The sequence below is a fragment of the Cavia porcellus genome, unplaced genomic scaffold (assembly GCF_034190915.1).
Source record: "Cavia porcellus strain 051 isolate PalLab524CR breed Dunkin Hartley unplaced genomic scaffold, mCavPor4.1 scaffold_15, whole genome shotgun sequence".
NCBI classification, from domain to species: Eukaryota; Metazoa; Chordata; class Mammalia; order Rodentia; family Caviidae; genus Cavia; species Cavia porcellus.
In genome coordinates, this window is record NW_026947498.1 from 53,815,983 (window position 1) to 53,833,820 (window position 17,838).

The 17,838-nt window shown below is 35.8% G+C and overlaps 1 protein-coding gene across 7 annotated transcripts in view; it reads left to right on the forward strand.

Annotated features, from left to right (window-relative positions):
- The window catches only part of Bbx (BBX high mobility group box domain containing), a 220,786-nt gene that overhangs the window by 133,631 nt on the left and 69,317 nt on the right, over positions 1-17,838 (forward strand). For all 7 annotated transcript variants that reach the window (XM_063224901.1, XM_063224902.1, XM_063224900.1 and 4 more), the window contains 2 exons: positions 5,797-5,992; positions 9,644-9,711. In XM_063224901.1, the coding sequence (XP_063080971.1) occupies positions 5,797-5,992; positions 9,644-9,711 (264 nt within the window). The remainder of the gene's footprint in view (positions 1-5,796; positions 5,993-9,643; positions 9,712-17,838) is intronic.

Genomic DNA, 17,838 nt, shown 5'->3' on the forward strand with positions numbered 1-17,838 from the left:
GATGTTGCTATAGGAATTCCTGGCTTTGGATCTTGTGATCAAATTCAAGGGAATGTAAGTAAAAGTTAATTTTGGACCATTTGAAAAATATGCAAATTCTTGCTATAAACTGTATTTATGGAATAAATTTAAAGTGTTTAAGGAAATTGTTAAACCAAAGTGAACATATTTTTAAGATAACATAAGCATTTTAAAAATCAAATTAGTCAACTATGAATTGCGTATGTTATAATACATTTTCAGAAAGGACTGTTGCTAAGTTTTTTTTACCCAAATCTCTATTTAAAAAAAAAAATTAAATTTCAAGGAAATTTTACATTTTGATGTTTTTTCCTCCACTCAGATTCTATTGGTACATTTCAGTAGAGAGTTTGGACCTGTACATGATATAACTTGGTTCTTCCCCCCCCCCCCCATTTCCCTAACCACCTTTCAGCCTCTCTTCCCCATTTACAAAAGCTTTGTTTCAAATTTTTCCAGCTTTTCTCTGTTTTTTTTTTTAACTTTACCCTTTCCTTTCCTCTTCCCCACTCTCTTATTTCCCTTCCTAATTGACCATTTTTTTTCCCTATTTCACAACACAGTATGTATCATACATTTTGGTTCTTATTTATACCTTTGGTTTCTCACACCAGAGAAACAATGCAGTATTTACGTGTGTGTCCAGTTTAGGTCACTTAAGAGTATGCTCAAGATACATCCATTTACCTGGAAATGTCTCAAGCTTATCCTTCTTTATGGTAGAGTAGTAGTACTCCACTGTGTAAAAGCATCCACATCCTCCTTATCTATTCACCAGTTGAAGGACATTTGGGCTTTTTCCAAGATTTGCTTATTATGAATTCTGCTGCTATAAACATTGATGTATGCATATCACTACGATATGATGTTTTTTGTTCTTTTGGGAAGATAACTAGAAGAGGAATAGCTGGATTGAATAGAACCTCTAGTTTTTTTAGGAAATTTTGATGTTTTAAATTAATATAAAATTATTAAACTTACTTTTCCCCTAATTATCAAAACTGAATAGTAAAATTGTACCCTAAAAATATGTGTAAAAGCAAATTGCAGTAGTCACAGTGATCCTCACCTTTACACAATTTAAGTCAACCACCTCTTTTCTACTGTTTCTTTTTTCTCACAGAGAACAACCAAACAATTCCTTGATCACAATATTCAGCTCACTTTACAAGTATAAATTTCTTTTGCAATAGCTTTGTCATAGAAGTTTTTTAGGTTAATGTAAATCAGTAAAAACCACACACACATTATTGAGTGACCTATCAGATGAAAGTCTCATTTTCTTTCTGTTAAAAATACTACCACTAGGTGTTGTGGACACACCTATTATCCCAACCATCAAGAGCCTGAGGCGGAATGATTGCTGCAAGTTTGAGTTATAGTGAGTTCAAAGACATCCTGAACTCTGCCGACCAAGACCTTGTCTCAGAAATATAAAAACAAAAATAAAACTAGGAAGAATAACTCATACTACATAGTGTACTAAGTTTTATTATCCTAATGATAATTTTTAAATGTTTGTGAAGGAAAGATTAGTGCCACTTCTCAAGTATCTCCCAATGCTTATCCCTTCCTGTGTACTGTGATTTGTGTTTGTCCATGGGAGGGTTTGCAGCTGTCTCCAAAGTTATGCTAGAGATTCGTTTCCCCCCTGTAGAGTATAAGACTATAAAATAAATGTTATAACTTTTTTTAAAAAATCAGATTATTTCTTATCTAATTTCTTAGAATTTTGGTCGGTTTTACTTCATGATAATATTTCACACATTTACACCAGAGTCATCTGTCTTTAGTTCTACAGATGTTGTCTTTTTCATTTTTATCGGTACCAGGGATCGAACTCACGACTGCCTGCTGCATGCAAGGCAGGCGTTGATGCCGCTGAGCTAAATCCCCAGCCCCTCAGATGTTGTCAATATTCGTTTGTTACTATATTTCACCATGGATTGGCATTTTTCTGTCCCTTTGTTGATAAGATATAAACTGTAATAATTAATAATAACTAGAAATGATGGGTTTTATCAGTTTAACACTACCAACCTTAATTAAAAACACACAGTTGGAAGACAGTGGCTAAGTATATCTTTCATTAATGCTAAGTTGCTTTGTAGATCAAATGTTCATTTATGTAAATGATTTGAGAAACCATTTAATGTTGAGACCTCATTTTTTAAAAAGTGATACAATAGGTTATTGTCTTTTGTATTATGATAATGTCATTGTCAAATAGATAATGTCATTGCCAAATATAAAAGAAGCAGAAAACTATAAAAAAGGGTATATATTTAATACCAATTTTGAATGACAAAAGAATCAGTAACTGAATTGCTGGTTTATTACTATTGATAATGAAATACAGTGATTTTTGCAGTTCCAAAGAAGGGAATTAGTATTACCAAGTGTCTATTGTATACAAGTCAGGAATGGTGTCTGCAAGCAGGTTTCACATAGGCTGTCTAATTGGTTGAAATTTGTAGAATGAAGTTGGAGACTATGAGGTGAATATTTGTTTTTAATAGGACAATTTTGAAAATTAGTATTTTAACAAGGCCACTGTTGGCCTCTACCCTTCTGCCTCCCTATAAGTTTTTATATGAATTTATGGCATCTCCTTTGAACTTTAAACTCAAGGACAATATATTCTTAACCCTTCTGTTTAATGTGTCCTTGTTTGGGGACCCACAGGTGTGGTTCAGGGATAAGAGTGCATGTGTAGTATGTTTGAGGCCATGGACTCAATCTCCAGCACAAACTTGCATGCACATCCACACAATTGATTGAACAAACATTTGGTTTATATTATATATATATATATATATATATATATATATATATATATTATATGAAGTTTTATAATTTATTTTGAGTTTATATTGATTTGAAGATACGCAGAATTGATCTATGATAATAGTTCCACAGTGCTGGCTCACATAATAAGTTCCCAGTTACCATTTTCTGTAAACCCCTCTGTATTCCAGGACTTTTTCTTGCCTTCTGTTATTGCACTTATGGATAGCTTTCCCTTTGCAGATCATTGCAAAACCTGACTCAGGGCAAAGCATAAAGACTGTATGTAAAATAATAATAATGATAATAATGTGTGGTTAATTGTGAATTGTAGCCAATATGAAGGCAGAGACTCTTAATACATGCTCTTTTTTGTCCTGAGTGCCTAATAAGTACCTATTATCTAGGCAGCAACCGTGGAATATTTTCAGTGAGAGTAGGTAGAATATGTACAAAAGGAAAAAACACAGTGTGGTAATTGTAACTACTTTAGGTAGTCTTCAGTATGAGCACCCCACCATAAATTAGTATAAGCTAGTTGTCCTTTATTAGTATCATCAGTTATACTCTAAAAATAGTTGCTCCTGGGCTGGAGATACAGCTTGATAGTATAGTGCTTGCGTAATCATTCACCAAGTTCAAACTCCCAATCTCTAGGGAAAAAAAAAAATTTATGCTGACAATAATTCATTTATAAGGATGTTCGTCTTATCATTTCCATTACTCTTACTGATTTTCCTGAAATGAATTAATAAATGATTCTTAGCAGAATAGAACGTCTTACTGGGAAAGAGCCTATCTGGCAAGTGAACATGGGAGGAGGAAAAGGGGCATCTCAGAAATGAGAAGTTTGAGTGCTCTTGACATCATCTAGCATCTCTCACAACTATAACTTTCTTTAAAAATTTAAACTGACAAAAAGAATAATTTTATTTCTGATGACAAATGTGTTAATAAATTTGTTTGAAAGTCTTGTCACTGTGTAAAATAGTGACCTTTGTCCGAATGACTGTTCATTTGACAAATCAGCCCATGAGCCTCTTACTGGGACTCAACAGTGATGCATGTGTCTGCTGCTTCCGTTTTCAGCTCATATTACTGTTTGTCACTTTCCACCTCCAGACAGCAGGCAAGGCTGTTTGACTGCCTCAGCCTAATATGCACATCCCCTGCATGGGAACGTGCTGTGGTGGTATATCTCTTGTGTCACGTTTGATGCCCCCAAATATTTTCTGGTATGTGCTAATAAATTCTAGTTTGATTCTGGCCTTGTGTTCCATTTTAATTATTTTAGTAAGAAAAGTGGCATTGTTTCTTGGATTGTGTGTGTGTGTGTGTGTGTGTGTGTGTGTGTTTGCCTTCCATGTATCAAGAGGTAAACTTGTATGCTACAGGAACAAAGGAAAATCATTCAGAAAATTTCATTTAATTTTGGGATGATTCTTTTTCTACATTATTATCAGATAACATTGTGCAATTATCTACATTACAGTTTTCTTTCTTTCTTTCTGTCTGTCTGTCTGTCTGTCTGTCTGTCTTTCTGTCTTTCTTTCTTTCTTCTTTATGGGACCGGGGGTCGAACTCACGACCATGCACTTGCAAGGCAGGGCACTTATGCCACTGAGCTACATCCCCAGCCCACAGTTTTCATACATACATAATCTAAAATGAAGTAATGTGAAAAACTTCAGATTACATATTCTTTCTTTATGTCAAGGTTGATAGGGTCTTTTTTTTCTATTGAGTTAAATTAAAAGCTCTTTTGAAGCTTATACCAAATTCGTTAATGTCAGATACCCCGTGACCATTCCAACAGACAGTCTTATAAGACTGCAAGAAATGAATAAATTTAATAAAATAATAGTTACAACAGATAATTGAAAAATATGTGAAATACATGTTTTCCAGATAACACAACTTGGCAACATACAATGAACATGAATAATGTATTTAATGTTACTCTCTTGATAGAAAGAGGTAACAGGATTGGGAGAGTGATAGAAAAAAGCCTCAGAGCATTGAAGGAGAAAGAAAGATATGAGTGGAGGTTTAAGACTTGAAGTTTGTGATGGGTTAGCTGCAGTGTCTCACGTGGAAGCTGTTCATATATCCCGTCACTTGTGCTCATTACAAAACGCTGGCAGGTGCAATTACACTTTCTAGATGGAGAAATTGAGACTGAGGAAGGGTAGACAACATGAGGTTCACAGGTGCATTTTGAGCCCAGGCTGTTAAACTCTGTTTCCAGTTCTCTTTTCTCTGTGACTTAAGTAACCTGCTGTGTGAGTCGGTTGTGCTGGTACCCTTTTCATACTCTTGATCTTGGTTCCTTTATCCCATAATTGAGTATTTTGTTCTGTGAAGTGTTGCCTGCATTTGTCTTACTGGAACATCAAAGCATAGATTTAATCTTTCATTACTATATTTGGCAAATTAATTAGCAAGCAGACACTGGTACCAATGCTGGTGTTAAGTCACACTCTGCAACGTGTACCTGAAGCTCACTCGTGCTATGCACACCGTTGGCAGTGTTGACAAGGCACAGCTGATACTGCTCTGTTTTTGTACTCTAGGTTGAAGCATAGAGCGGTCACTTTCTCTGCCTGTGGTTTCCGTACCATATGGCGGAAGTGCAAGGTTTGATCCTTGCCTTCTGGCTGCAGAGCTTTGGCTCTTACCATTACAACTCCATTTCCCCACCTGTATCAGACCGTGTTTTGACACCGCAAGAGAAATAGATGATTAAGAGATACAAAGTGTGCATTCATTTGTACCCTCGTTGCACAGATGAACTTTGTGGTTAATAACCACACATCAGGTCTCGATAGCCCTGTGGTGATACTGTCATTTTTCTATAAGGAAAGCCACAAAAGTCATTGAAAGTATTTTTCTTACTCATTCTTCAAATGGGGGAGTAGGATAAATGCTATTACACGTTTTTTTTTTAGTCTCTGCGTTAATTGAAATCTGCTGTTCTTTTATTTATAGTATAAAGATGCATTTATGAAAGCAAATCCTGGATACAAATGGTGTCCTACCACAAACAAGCCTGTGAAATCACCAACACCCACTGTCAATTCACGAAAGAAACTTTGGGCCTTCCCCTCTGACTCTTCAAGAGACTTACCAAGCCCCAAGAAAGCAAAGACCGAAGAAATGCCTCAGCTTAACTTTGGCATGGCCGGTGAGTTTAGGTGCTCTTTCTGCTGGTTCTTTTAAGTACAGAGAAATACATTTAGTCTGCATTTTTAATAAGTAACACTGAGTTGAGGAGCAAATTTATGACCAGTATGAATTAATTGCAAGTATGTAGAATATTTTAAAGCACTAGAGGATGACATACAGAGATTTATATATAATTAGAGAAAGGAGATATAGTCTGATTTATAAAAACATGAGAAATTCTGCACTATGGAAAAGAAGGCAGCAATACGGAGAGTGTCACGTGCATAGGAAATTTTGTAACATGAACAAAACAGCTTATACACACTAAATTGTGCCATCAAGCACCTTAGTTATCATGATGTTTAAATGGACATATAGATCATGTGAGTATCTTTGGAGTACAGAAACATAAACAACTCCATCATACATCTGAGATAAATCCGGAAGTTTTTTACAGAGCATTCTCATTCTGTTCCCTCTTCCCATCCAGATTCCTGTACAGGACAAACTAATTTAAAATCCTAGATGATCCCATTTAATATGGGACCTTAAATATTCTTTGGGTGGTATAAAATGTTAACACCTTTATTACCATGAAATAAAGTGTATATATATATATTCACCTTATAAAGGACTTTATCTTCTCTAGCTTTTGCAGTACAGTAATCAGAAGAGGAATTTGGCTGGGTGTGATGGTGTCTTTCTGTAATACCAGCTACTCAGATGGCTGAGGCAAGAGGATAGCGAGTTCACAGCTATCCTGGGCAACTCAGCAGGACCCTGTCTCAATAAAATGAGCTAAGAAGGCAGCTTAGTGCTCAAAAAAGAGAACTTTGTCAGGATCAAATGGAGACTGGGCAGGATAGAATCCGTGAAGTTGGTATTGAGCCATAGGGTTCTTCTTTCGTATTATGGGAAAATTTTCTTTAAAATTAGAATGCTCAATTATTTGCAAAAATTGGGAAAGGATGTTGTCTAGTACTATGACGACACATATTTTTCCAAATAGCCAGTAGACCTAGCAAAGACTTAATAGTTTAGGGTGTGATATATAGTATAAAAAGTTTGTCAGTGTTTTTACATAAATGGCAGAAAATGTAATTTCAATGCAATGTTTAGGTGATTGTTCTGTTAATGTATGAGGTATAATCCCAGGTAAGGTCCTGAACAATCAAAACATAGAAATCTGCTGTCGTTTTAGCTTCAACTCACGTTTACTAGATAGGCTTACTGAGCTCCCTGGATTTCCGAGATGCTTCATTTGGAAAATTTTCTAAAATATTCTATTATCACCTTCATAAAGTGGTATGCAGATAACAAACTTTTTAACTGAATTCCTTTTTTTGATCATCATTTAGTATCTCTTGCTTTGTTTCTTTCAATTCTAAATCTAGGTTAGTATATGTAGGGTATTTTGTATACAGCTGTTTGTACACTAGGTAATAATTATAGGTAAACTACAGAAGGCTATAAAAATATCTTTTTTATAATCTTGCTTCTGACACTTTTTTAATCTACATTTCATCTATAAAATGAAAGTAGAACCTAGACTTCAACCAATATGTTTATAGGTCAACTTTTAAAAACAATGCTCTTTAAAGAAAAGTACAGGAAAGAAAAAAAACAGTTTCCAAGTGTTATAGAATTTAAGTCATTATGTAATGTTCTGTGTCATATTTCAGAAATCTATAATCAGACATATTCTTCAGCTTGTATATAGTGGAGATGTCTAATACTTTTTCTACAAAGTGAAAGTGAATTAATTGCCTTTAGTTTAAACTTGGTGTTTAGCTGTCTCAAATCTAAAGATACCAGCAGTATTATGAAGGTCTGTTTTGAAGTTTTTCTCAATATGCAATCTCTGGTTTGGTTTGGTTTGGTTTAGTTTGGTTTGCTCTGTGGTCCTTGTCACTTGATATTTTTATATTTCAGAATAGTCATCAAATGTAAGTTTTAGTATATTTTAGTACAGTTTAGTATACTTTCCCAGTAAAGGAAAAGTATGAAAGTATATTATGTATATGAATATATTTTTAACAGTTCTAAAACAATGCTAATTTCTTGGACTGATTTTTGTAGTCACATTGGTATATAACTTAAGATATCATATAATCATATTTCTATTTTCCTTTATAATTTGAACTAACAAACTTACATCTTAAGAAAGCTGTCCCACCCAGGGATTTAGCTCAGTAGCATAAGTACCTGCCTGGCAGGTGTGAGGTTGTAAGTTTGATCCCAGGTACCGAAAAAAGAAAAAGAAAGAAAGCTAGCTCTCATCCAGTCCCTCTGGTTTCTAGGATGATAGCTACATGTCAGAGTCAAAGAGCAAAACTAAACTTTTAGTTCCTGCTTAGTTAATTTCCCCATCATTTTTTATTTTTAAATACATATAAGTATATATTTAGCAGTCACAATAATTCTTAAACTTAATGCTTAATTAAAATTGGAATCATAACACTCAAGAATGTTATTTCATTAATTCAGCCCATAATTGCTTATAAAGTGTGTCTTACTAATTCATTGTCTTCCAACATTGAACTACTTATACAACTAATCATGTGGTGTATCTTTGCCTTTAGTAAACTCATAACCTTCATCCATCCATCTATTTCTTTCTTTATGTTTAACTTCCACCTCAGAACCTTTTTGAAATTCTTAAAAATATATACATAGAATATCAAATTTGCCTCATGAATTCTTAAAATAGGTTATATAAGAGGTCATACTTTTAATATTAAGAAAGGAAAACAACTGAGTATCTTCAGACATTACAACTGAACAATCCTTGTTTTCAATTATAAAGAGACTCCTTAAATATGCATTTATTGTCCTGTGTACACTAGGACAGACACTGAGGCATTTTTGCACATGTTCTTTCATTGCAGTGCTGAATTTTCATTTATTTAAACAACCTTAAAGAATGTAAGTGTCCTATTAGTTGTTACACTTTCTTTGTTTAGTTACCACTTTGCTGTTTTTGTCTTTCTGTTGGTTATTGAAAGAAAGAGAACAAAGATCTTAGGTAACATGAAGAAAGTTATTTTAAATTCTGAAGTTATTATGAGCAAGAGTCTGACTTCCCCTAAGATTTAAAATGTCTGAAGCGCATCACATTATTTAAATTTATTTTAAAAATTTAAAGAAGTATTATTGAAAAAAAACTACTAGGTTTTGGAGGCCAATTTGAAAAAAGTTCCCTTTCTTCTCTAGTTTTCTGTTTTCCTGCTTCTTTATTAGTCTTGCTTGCAATTGTAAAGAGACTCCTTCAATATACATTTATTTTCCTGTGTACACAAAATTTGAGATTAACAACCTCATTCTTTTTAAAAGATAAACACAAGTATCCTTTTGCTTAAAAGCAGTCCCATCTAAACTGCATGAAAACTTCAGGTTCAGAGATCATTCGTGTTATGAACGGCTGTGGCATTGAAGAAAACACTCTTTTGGAATGCTGCGACAACAGTGGTATTGCAAAGCTCACAAAAGTATAAGCACTAAGTATATATATGCCAGTTTATTTGATGTAAAGAGTTTTGAAAGATTTCCATTAAAGTTACATGTGGTTCTGTTCGATTTCTGTCCTTCTGAATAGTTTTTTTGGCTCTTTGTGGATTATGCATACTTCATACTGATAAGTTGGTGATTCATGTATTTTTGACTTGTTTAGATCCTACTCAAATGGGAGGTCTGAGCATGCTGCTGTTGGCTGGAGAACATGCTCTTGGCACACCAGAGGTAAGCCAATCTCTCACTCCTCTCCACCTCCTCATGCTGGGCTTCAGAACCCAGACATTTGTGTTTGTTCCTAGTATCATTTCTGCAGCTCCACTGATTTTATAGGTCATGCACTGACTTCCCTGACAGTTTTTTCCATTGTGCTCTGTCTTTGCTTTTGGTGTGCTGAGGGTAACAGAAATTGTGTAAATAAATCCAAGAGGATACAAACAAAAATCTAACACAGATTTTGAGCTTCTCTAAATCTAGGAGTAGGGAATGCAATGTACAGATAATTAACATTTACCATGACCATGTGACGGGTGTGTAGACTACATCCTCTAATTCATTCACTCTATTCAAAACATTTCCTGCTTTATAATATCCCATTTAGACTGTCTAGGGGCAAGATGATAGTAAGAACATGAAACTGCTGATCTTTAGTATTCACATAATTGTAAACTCCTACTTTGAATATCTGGAAACATGGCACTGCAAGATTGCTTTATTGTTTAAAATGTAAAAGGAAAGATATTTGGGCCCTTAAGACCTTGGTTTCATAATCTACTTATTGGACTGCTATTACTAAACATTTATAGCTGTGACTTTGGTGGGCAGTTAACCACATGTAGCTTGTTGGCATTTGTAAAATCTTCTGTTTTCTAGGCTCACTTAACAGAGGCCAGTCATTAACCATTAAAGATTGTATTATTTTACTACATTCAAGTCTTTGATATGGAAATTTTCAGTTCTCAACCAGAATAGCAGTTTAGGAAAAGATAGCAGCTCAATATTATTGCAGATCTGTATTTTTTACTTTTTTTTGAAAAATTACAGGTATGTTATATAGATTACAGTTTTAGCCTATTCAGATATATAGGCTACACGTAATATAAGGCTTTTATTATTTATAGTTTATATCTGGGATCCACAGTTGTTGACTAATCTTTAACCAAAAAAATACACATCACGTTCTTCCATGGCATTCTCTTTATTATGTTTGTATTTCCTAACAACATTGTCAGGCATCATTTCACTTTCTAATGCATATTGCTGCCTAATGATAATCAGATTAACTTACTTGAGTTTAGAGTATTGTAAGCAGGTTCCAAAGGCAAATGTTAAAATAACATGTACTTAGCCTTTTAACAGAGTCCAACTCACATGATGGCTAAGAATGCATTGTATTGTGTAAGTTGGCACTATGGCTCTTGATAGGTTAGATTATAATGATGTTTCATACCCAACATCTTTCACTGTTCTTGTTAGCTTTCCAGTATAATTATATAATAAATCAGCATCTGTAGAATTTCTAGATGTTAGATAAAGGAAAGGAGAATCTGTTTTTCTCTTCCCCACCACCTTAAAGTTTTACATGTTGGGTTTTTCATTAGAAAGGTCTGCTACTGCCTTTTAAGACATAGTTTTGATATAAGCAATTTAAACTGTGAGCAACAGAAAATGATTTTGGCTCAACAGAAGAAAGGATGTTTTGGGGGAGATGGAAAATAAGATAAGTTAGATGGAGTAATCATAGCTGCTGATAAAGTTTTGAGAGATCAGTGTCTGTTCAGTTGAATGACTGAAACCAAACTTTTCAGTGTATGGAAGTGCCATAGACTTTGAATTTTTGATTTTTAGAAAGCCTGTGTTTTGAGGAACAGATAAAACATTAAAATTTTGATAAGCACTTTTTTGCTTTACCTTCTAGCTGTGAATTTGGAGCTAATAATAATATTTGTGCTCATATAACTCCCAAGACCACTATACAGATTAATTAAATAAAGCACTTTTAACTGTCCTGAAAAGAATTCTTGTAGATATAATATTATTACCACAAGTTATTCTAAGCACTTCATACTTTGAAGCTTGCATTACATTAGGCATTGCATCCACAGGCTGTAAGGTATCTCACTGGCAGCATGTGCATGGCATGCACTGCAGACACAGTCCTTGTCCGTGGAAGCCTTTATATTTGTAATTCATTTTATCACCAGGTGCGTAAGAAGGAGATAGCTATTTGGTATCTGGGAAATAGAAATATAGGAAGTACAACTTCAGCAGTTCAACAGAGTTGCTAATTAGCATCAAAATTAGTGAAGAAGGTCCTAGCCAATTGCATCATTCCTCCTTTGTGGACCTCTTTGGAATAAGGTCATGTTACATAAAAAGTGAACATGTACAGAATTTTATCAAATCCTTTCTATATGTGCAGCACTTAAGGAACAAACTCTGCTTCCATGTGGCAAAGAGTGTCTTGAGGTTCCAGTTTTTAGAAGTAACAAATTCTTCACCTGGACTTTTAGCTTCAAGGAGAATTGCACTGATTTTCATTTGTTGACCACTATTTGCCTAATGAAAATTGTTTTTAAAAGTCTTATGTCCAAGTTTCCATGTGATTGAAATTTGAAAATAATGTATTTTGTTTCCTAAGTTTGTAATATCTTTCACTTCTTTCAGGAAGGCCTTTATGATTTCTTGAGCTAAATTAGATTCCGCCTCTTCCCAATCCTTAATACATTATTGCACTTGATTATATTTAGTTTTATATTTTATGAACTCTATAACGAAGGTCTTATACTTTAAAATTTTTTCTCATTGTACTTTGTCTAAGTACTAATGCTGCGAGACTGTAAGCAACTTCAGATCAGGAACAAAGACAAGATTTAAATAGTGCAGTGTTTCTCACTTGCCTGCAGAGTAGTTATTACAATTAACCTTCCTTGAGCTCTGCTTCTATTGAAAGCGCTGTTTTCAAGTGTACTATGTAAGAGTGACTTACTCCTCCTAACAATGAGTTATGAATTACATCTTTTCTACCGTATAAGTAAATTTTAAATCATCCAGTAAGGAAACAGACCGAAGAGGGTTAGGTAAACTACCCGTGATGATGCAGCTACAAAGTGGCAGAACTGAGATTTGAGCCCAGTCTTCATGTAGCATCCAGCGGCTGTGTGGTTTGAGTTCTGCTTGCCCCACGGTTCTGGGGTCACCACTGTGATATGCTGTGCTGACTGTACCTTTGCTGAAGCACAAACAGGCAAACAGACACATGTCGTGAGTGCTTTCAGCACTAGGCAGTGTTCTCACTGATAATCTTATTCTTCTTCCCAAGGACCTTATGCTGTCAGTTTATGGTTTATTATGTCCTCATTCTCCAAGATCATAGAGCACGGAAGTCCTAACTAGGATTTAAGGCCATGCGTTTTCCACTAAATGATGAGACAGCCAGAAATCTGATGAGATAGTCACAGTGATTACTCCACAGGCCAGTGATAAAGCAGTTGAATATTTGTAGAATGAATGATTTACATACACAACTTAAAGGCAGTTTCAAAATTAAAACAAATATTGACTTATGTAAGTGAACTTAAAGTAAAAATAATTTTTACCTTTTTGTTATAGTTTACTTTTAGTTTACCGTTTTTGTTAGAATTTCTGACATGAGTGAAATGAGAAGAACTTTCCTGCCCCAGTACAATTTAGTAGGATGTATGCCTATCTTAGGCCACTGTGTTTGACTACTTTAGAATACTTAATCCACTGATTCCCTGACTCCGCACTTGTAGCTCATAGCCCTATTCCCATCAAACCTTTTATTTCCTTCTCACAAATTTATAGCTTTTAAACACATTTTGTGAAGAAATATACTGAGTTCTATATTGAAAAGGAAATGGGTACTCTGCACTCTTTTTCCTAGGCATTTAGAGGCTCCCCCATTTCATGTCACTGGTCACTGCCCCTTTTAGCGGAAGCTGCCTCTCCACCCGTAGCACCTAGCCTCCTCTTTCTCTCAGCAGTGGAGTTTAAAGGCTAGAGCATTCCATACTTTTCTGCAGCCTGATTAACAGTCTGAAGTCCTTTGTGAGTTCCAGGCTGCGTTGATAAGCTTATTCCTTGATCTCTCAGAGATGATGGGAAGGGGCGCTGTGGAAAGTGGTCATCAGCAAGAGTGCTGTGATGAGAAGGTAGACAGAGCGTGAAAGAGGCCTAACTGCCAAGAGAAAGTTATTGTTGCTGATTTCTATATTAAATGTTTATATATACTTTGCTCTTTCTTTTCTCACATTGTCCTGTGAAGGCAGCAAGAATGCATTGTGTCCTGCTTAAACAGATGAAGAACTGAGGCAGAAAGATGCTGTTAGTTGTCTGCAGTCATTTGTAGAACTGGCTGGGAGACTGTCAGGACTCTGTTAGTACTGTTGTGTTCCCGCATGATTATCATGGTAGGCAAATTTTACCCATGGAGTCAAGTCCACACTTCGTAGGTCTAATGCTCTTGAGTAAAAAAAAGGTCTATTCTTTTAGGTGGGTGACTTAATACATTGCTATGGTTTGTATATAGTTGCCCCCCCACACACACACACACTGGTTAGGGGAGCTCTCTAGGGCTGGGTAGATGTAGAGTGTACGATATTGAGATTAAGGGTGTAAAGTAGTCCATTGATTGGAGTTTACAAATTCTGAGTGGCAGAATAGATTTACTGAAAATAGAAGCCCTGCCCTGGGTGTGGATGACACCACTCAAAAGGATTATAGTCCTAGTAGAAAAGGGGGAAAATGGAAGACAGGCGCTGCTGCTTCTGCTGCTTCTGGTGCTGGTGCTGGTGCTGGTGCTGGTGCTGGTGCTGGTGCTGGTGCTGGTGTCTTCTACTTTGCCTGCCTTGCCGTGGCTGCTGTTTCTCCTCTGTTACGCCCATCTGACTTAGAGTCATTCAACTTGGGATTGAATCCTCTATAAACTGTGAGCCAAAATAACCTTTCTGCTTTAATTTGTGGGCATTGGGTATTTTGTTTCAGCGACAAGAAAAGCAATTAATAAGGCACACATACTCTAATTTAAGAGAGAGCAATCTCTGGGTGTGTTCAACTTGCTCCCCACAGTAGCCCAAGACCTTTCTAAATGTAGTGTACTGCAGTGTCAGATACCCAGGTGTAGTGTTTGGGTCTCAGATTCTCCTGGAATCCTCAGATGGCATCTGTCACCCCCAAACTGTCTCTTCTCCTGAAAGTCACTCCCTGCCCCAGACCAAGCCTCCTCCCTTCTTTCAGATCCTCGCATTCAGTGTGACTTATTTTAGAGACAGTGGCTTTGTGGGACGCTTCCCCTCTGCTCTAACATCCTTCCAGACAGTTACCAAGGGCTAGCAAGTACTGGCTCTGATTTAATTGGGGCCTGACTTCTCTGCCGCTTTATTTCCTCGGCCTTCTAATTGGTCTCCTATCTCTAGTCACTCCCCAGCCCAGGTCATCCTCACACCTCTGACATAATTATCTAACTGCATCTCTCATCATGCTGGTCCTCTGACTAGAAATCTTAGCGCCATTTCCTCCAGCCTAATTTTCAGCCTTGTTAACCATAGAATTCCAGTTCCTGTCAGTCTGATTTCTCTCCCACGTCAGGGTCATTGTATCTTATTCTTTACCCATACTGGCAAAGTCAGTTTCTCAAAAACCCAGGCCACGTATTTGCTTACATATTTTACCACCTGCTACTATTATGTCATTTTCACACTTACTCTGGCTTTCCTCCTAGGGATAGCTCAGATATTACCTGATTGTTTTCCACCCACAAATTGACATTTATTTCTCTCTTCTGAGGACCCTGTAATATTCCTGTGTTAGCATTTAGATAATGTAACTGTCATCTGTGTTTGAATTGCAAGGAGCCTAAGGGGCAGGTACATTAGGCAAGGAGCCTAAGTTCAGTGTCATCGTTTCATTTCCCACCATATACTAGACATGAGTGGAATTTGAGCTGAAAAGTAGCATTCTCCATGGCTGGTACATAATAAGTGTTTATTGAATGAGTGAGTAACAAATTTGTTTGAATTAACAAGAGTATAAATATGTAACTGAGCCACAAGGAGTGCATGTCCTGTGTGTAACTGTGAGTCTTGAGCCTTGCAAGTAGGAATAGGTTCTTGATAATCTGTGGCTTCCCCTGTCACTTAGGGTATGTAACTGGCTTGATATTATTTTATATGAAGAGGCTGAGATCAGTTCTCTATGTCTAGAATTTTCACAATGTGAATTGTTCCTGTGGAAAAAAATTACTTCATCATAATTCTTAATTATACTAATCAGTTCCCTTCCTTGGTTATTGAAAATTATAGTTAAATCAAAGGGAATTTTTAGTTTAAAGAAAGTTGAATATGTGGTTAGCAAAAAATTCCTTCAGCTATTTTCGTTTTTGGGGATATAGCAACACCTAGTGGCTTTATGAGTTACTTCACAGACTATTTCTAGAAATAACTTTTTGTGCTCCCTCCATTTACTTAACCACTGTGTATTTAGTATCTTTTCTTCCTCTGTTAAGGAAAAAATATGGTTGACTTGCTATATTATGTTATTTTTATGAAGTAAGCTGCCTTTAACATAGGAATGAATGTTGAGAAATTGATGCATAATCCACCTTATAAAAATAAGAAATTTAATGTATTTTGAACACAGCAAGGTAGTATAGCACAGCACAATATTTTATATATTTCACTAAGTCTAGGGCCCTTTGACTAATGGTAGTGTTGAGGTAGGCTTTTGCAGAAAAAAAAATTCTTGTTTCATATAGATAGAATTCTGTATTTCTTAACAAATGTGTACATTGCATGCACAAATATACATATCTTTATTGAATGGCTTATTTATTAAGCAGTCAAATGAAATTTGCTATGTCATTGAACCATTTTTACATTTTCAGATTTTTAGACAGAAATTTATCTAACCTGTTTCAAATTCATTTCTACCTTCTTTATAAAACTATATATCCTAGTTATTCCTGACAGTTTAGAATCAGTTACAAATAATTACTGCATTGAATGGATGCCTTTAGGAGAAATTTTGGGATTCTTTCCCTACCTTAATTTGTTTAGATAAGCTACTTTGCTTTATGAAACATTTGTATATGGTCTTTATACTGTTTGTTTCTTCTTCTTCTGTCTTGTCTAGTCCTACTACTCACGTTGTTTGTTCCCTTTTAAACTCTTTTTTTGGTTTTAGTTTTGTTTTGAAAAAGAGTCTTGTCATGTAGTGCAAGGCAACCTTGAACTCATTATGTAGCATAGGCTGGCCTCCGTGATCCTTCTGCCTCAGCCTCCCCAGTGCTGTGATTACTGGTATGCACTGACCACACCCAGCTATAACCTTTATTATTGTTCCCACTTTTGGCCCCTTTTTTTGCCCCTCCTGATTTGCTAACTTTATTGTGCTGTGAATTAGAGAATCAGGTAACCAAGTCAGGTAACTATATAGCTTAGTAGATCCCTGCCCTCCTGGCTCTTAATTTTGTGCTGCTGTCATACAACACTGAAGATACATGCTAAATCTGTGCTTCTTTAGAGTAGTAAGTAGCCAGATTTTGAGGATGAACATAGTCCACTAGAATCAGAAGCTTTAGTGATTCCATACATGTTCCATAAGCCATTGGACTTCGTGGCCAGGTCCCTGAGCCTCTTTGTATTCCTACACACATGGAGAGAATCAAGTCTGTCAGAAGATACCCCTCTGCTCTCTCAGGTGCCGGTGAGCACAGACACACTGTTACAGATCCCTTTCATAAGCAGGATTGGAGAGGCCTTGATAGTTACTTATATCTGTATCTTTCATTCAAATTTCACGACATGATACATTATTGTGGCTAAATAATCTGCACTCTTAACCGTGGGGCAGTTTACTTCATCACAAATGGTACTTCTCACACTTAATAACATCTGAAATAAGAAATACGGTCATGCACTGCATAATGATCTAGTAACATTCCAATCAGCAACAGACTGCTTCTGTACTATGGTCACGTAAGGTTGTAGCTATCCTCATCTGTGTAAATATGCTCTACGATGGCTGCCTAATGGTGAGATCATTCAACAGTGCAGTTCTTAGAACACATCCCTCTCATAAAGCAGTGTATAACTATTTACACAGCATTTATGCAGTGCATTTACCTTAAATAATATTTTATTCCAAATATCTTGCATAAATTTGATACATGTACAACCTCTTTTATTAAATTTTTATAAAGACATTTTATCTTTTTCATTCAGTTCCAACCTGGATTGTAAGTCATATTTTGATTATTTACCAAAATATCTAGGAGCCAAACACATAGGATTTCTTTATAAACCAAGGAAGTGATATAAATTATAAAGATTTTTT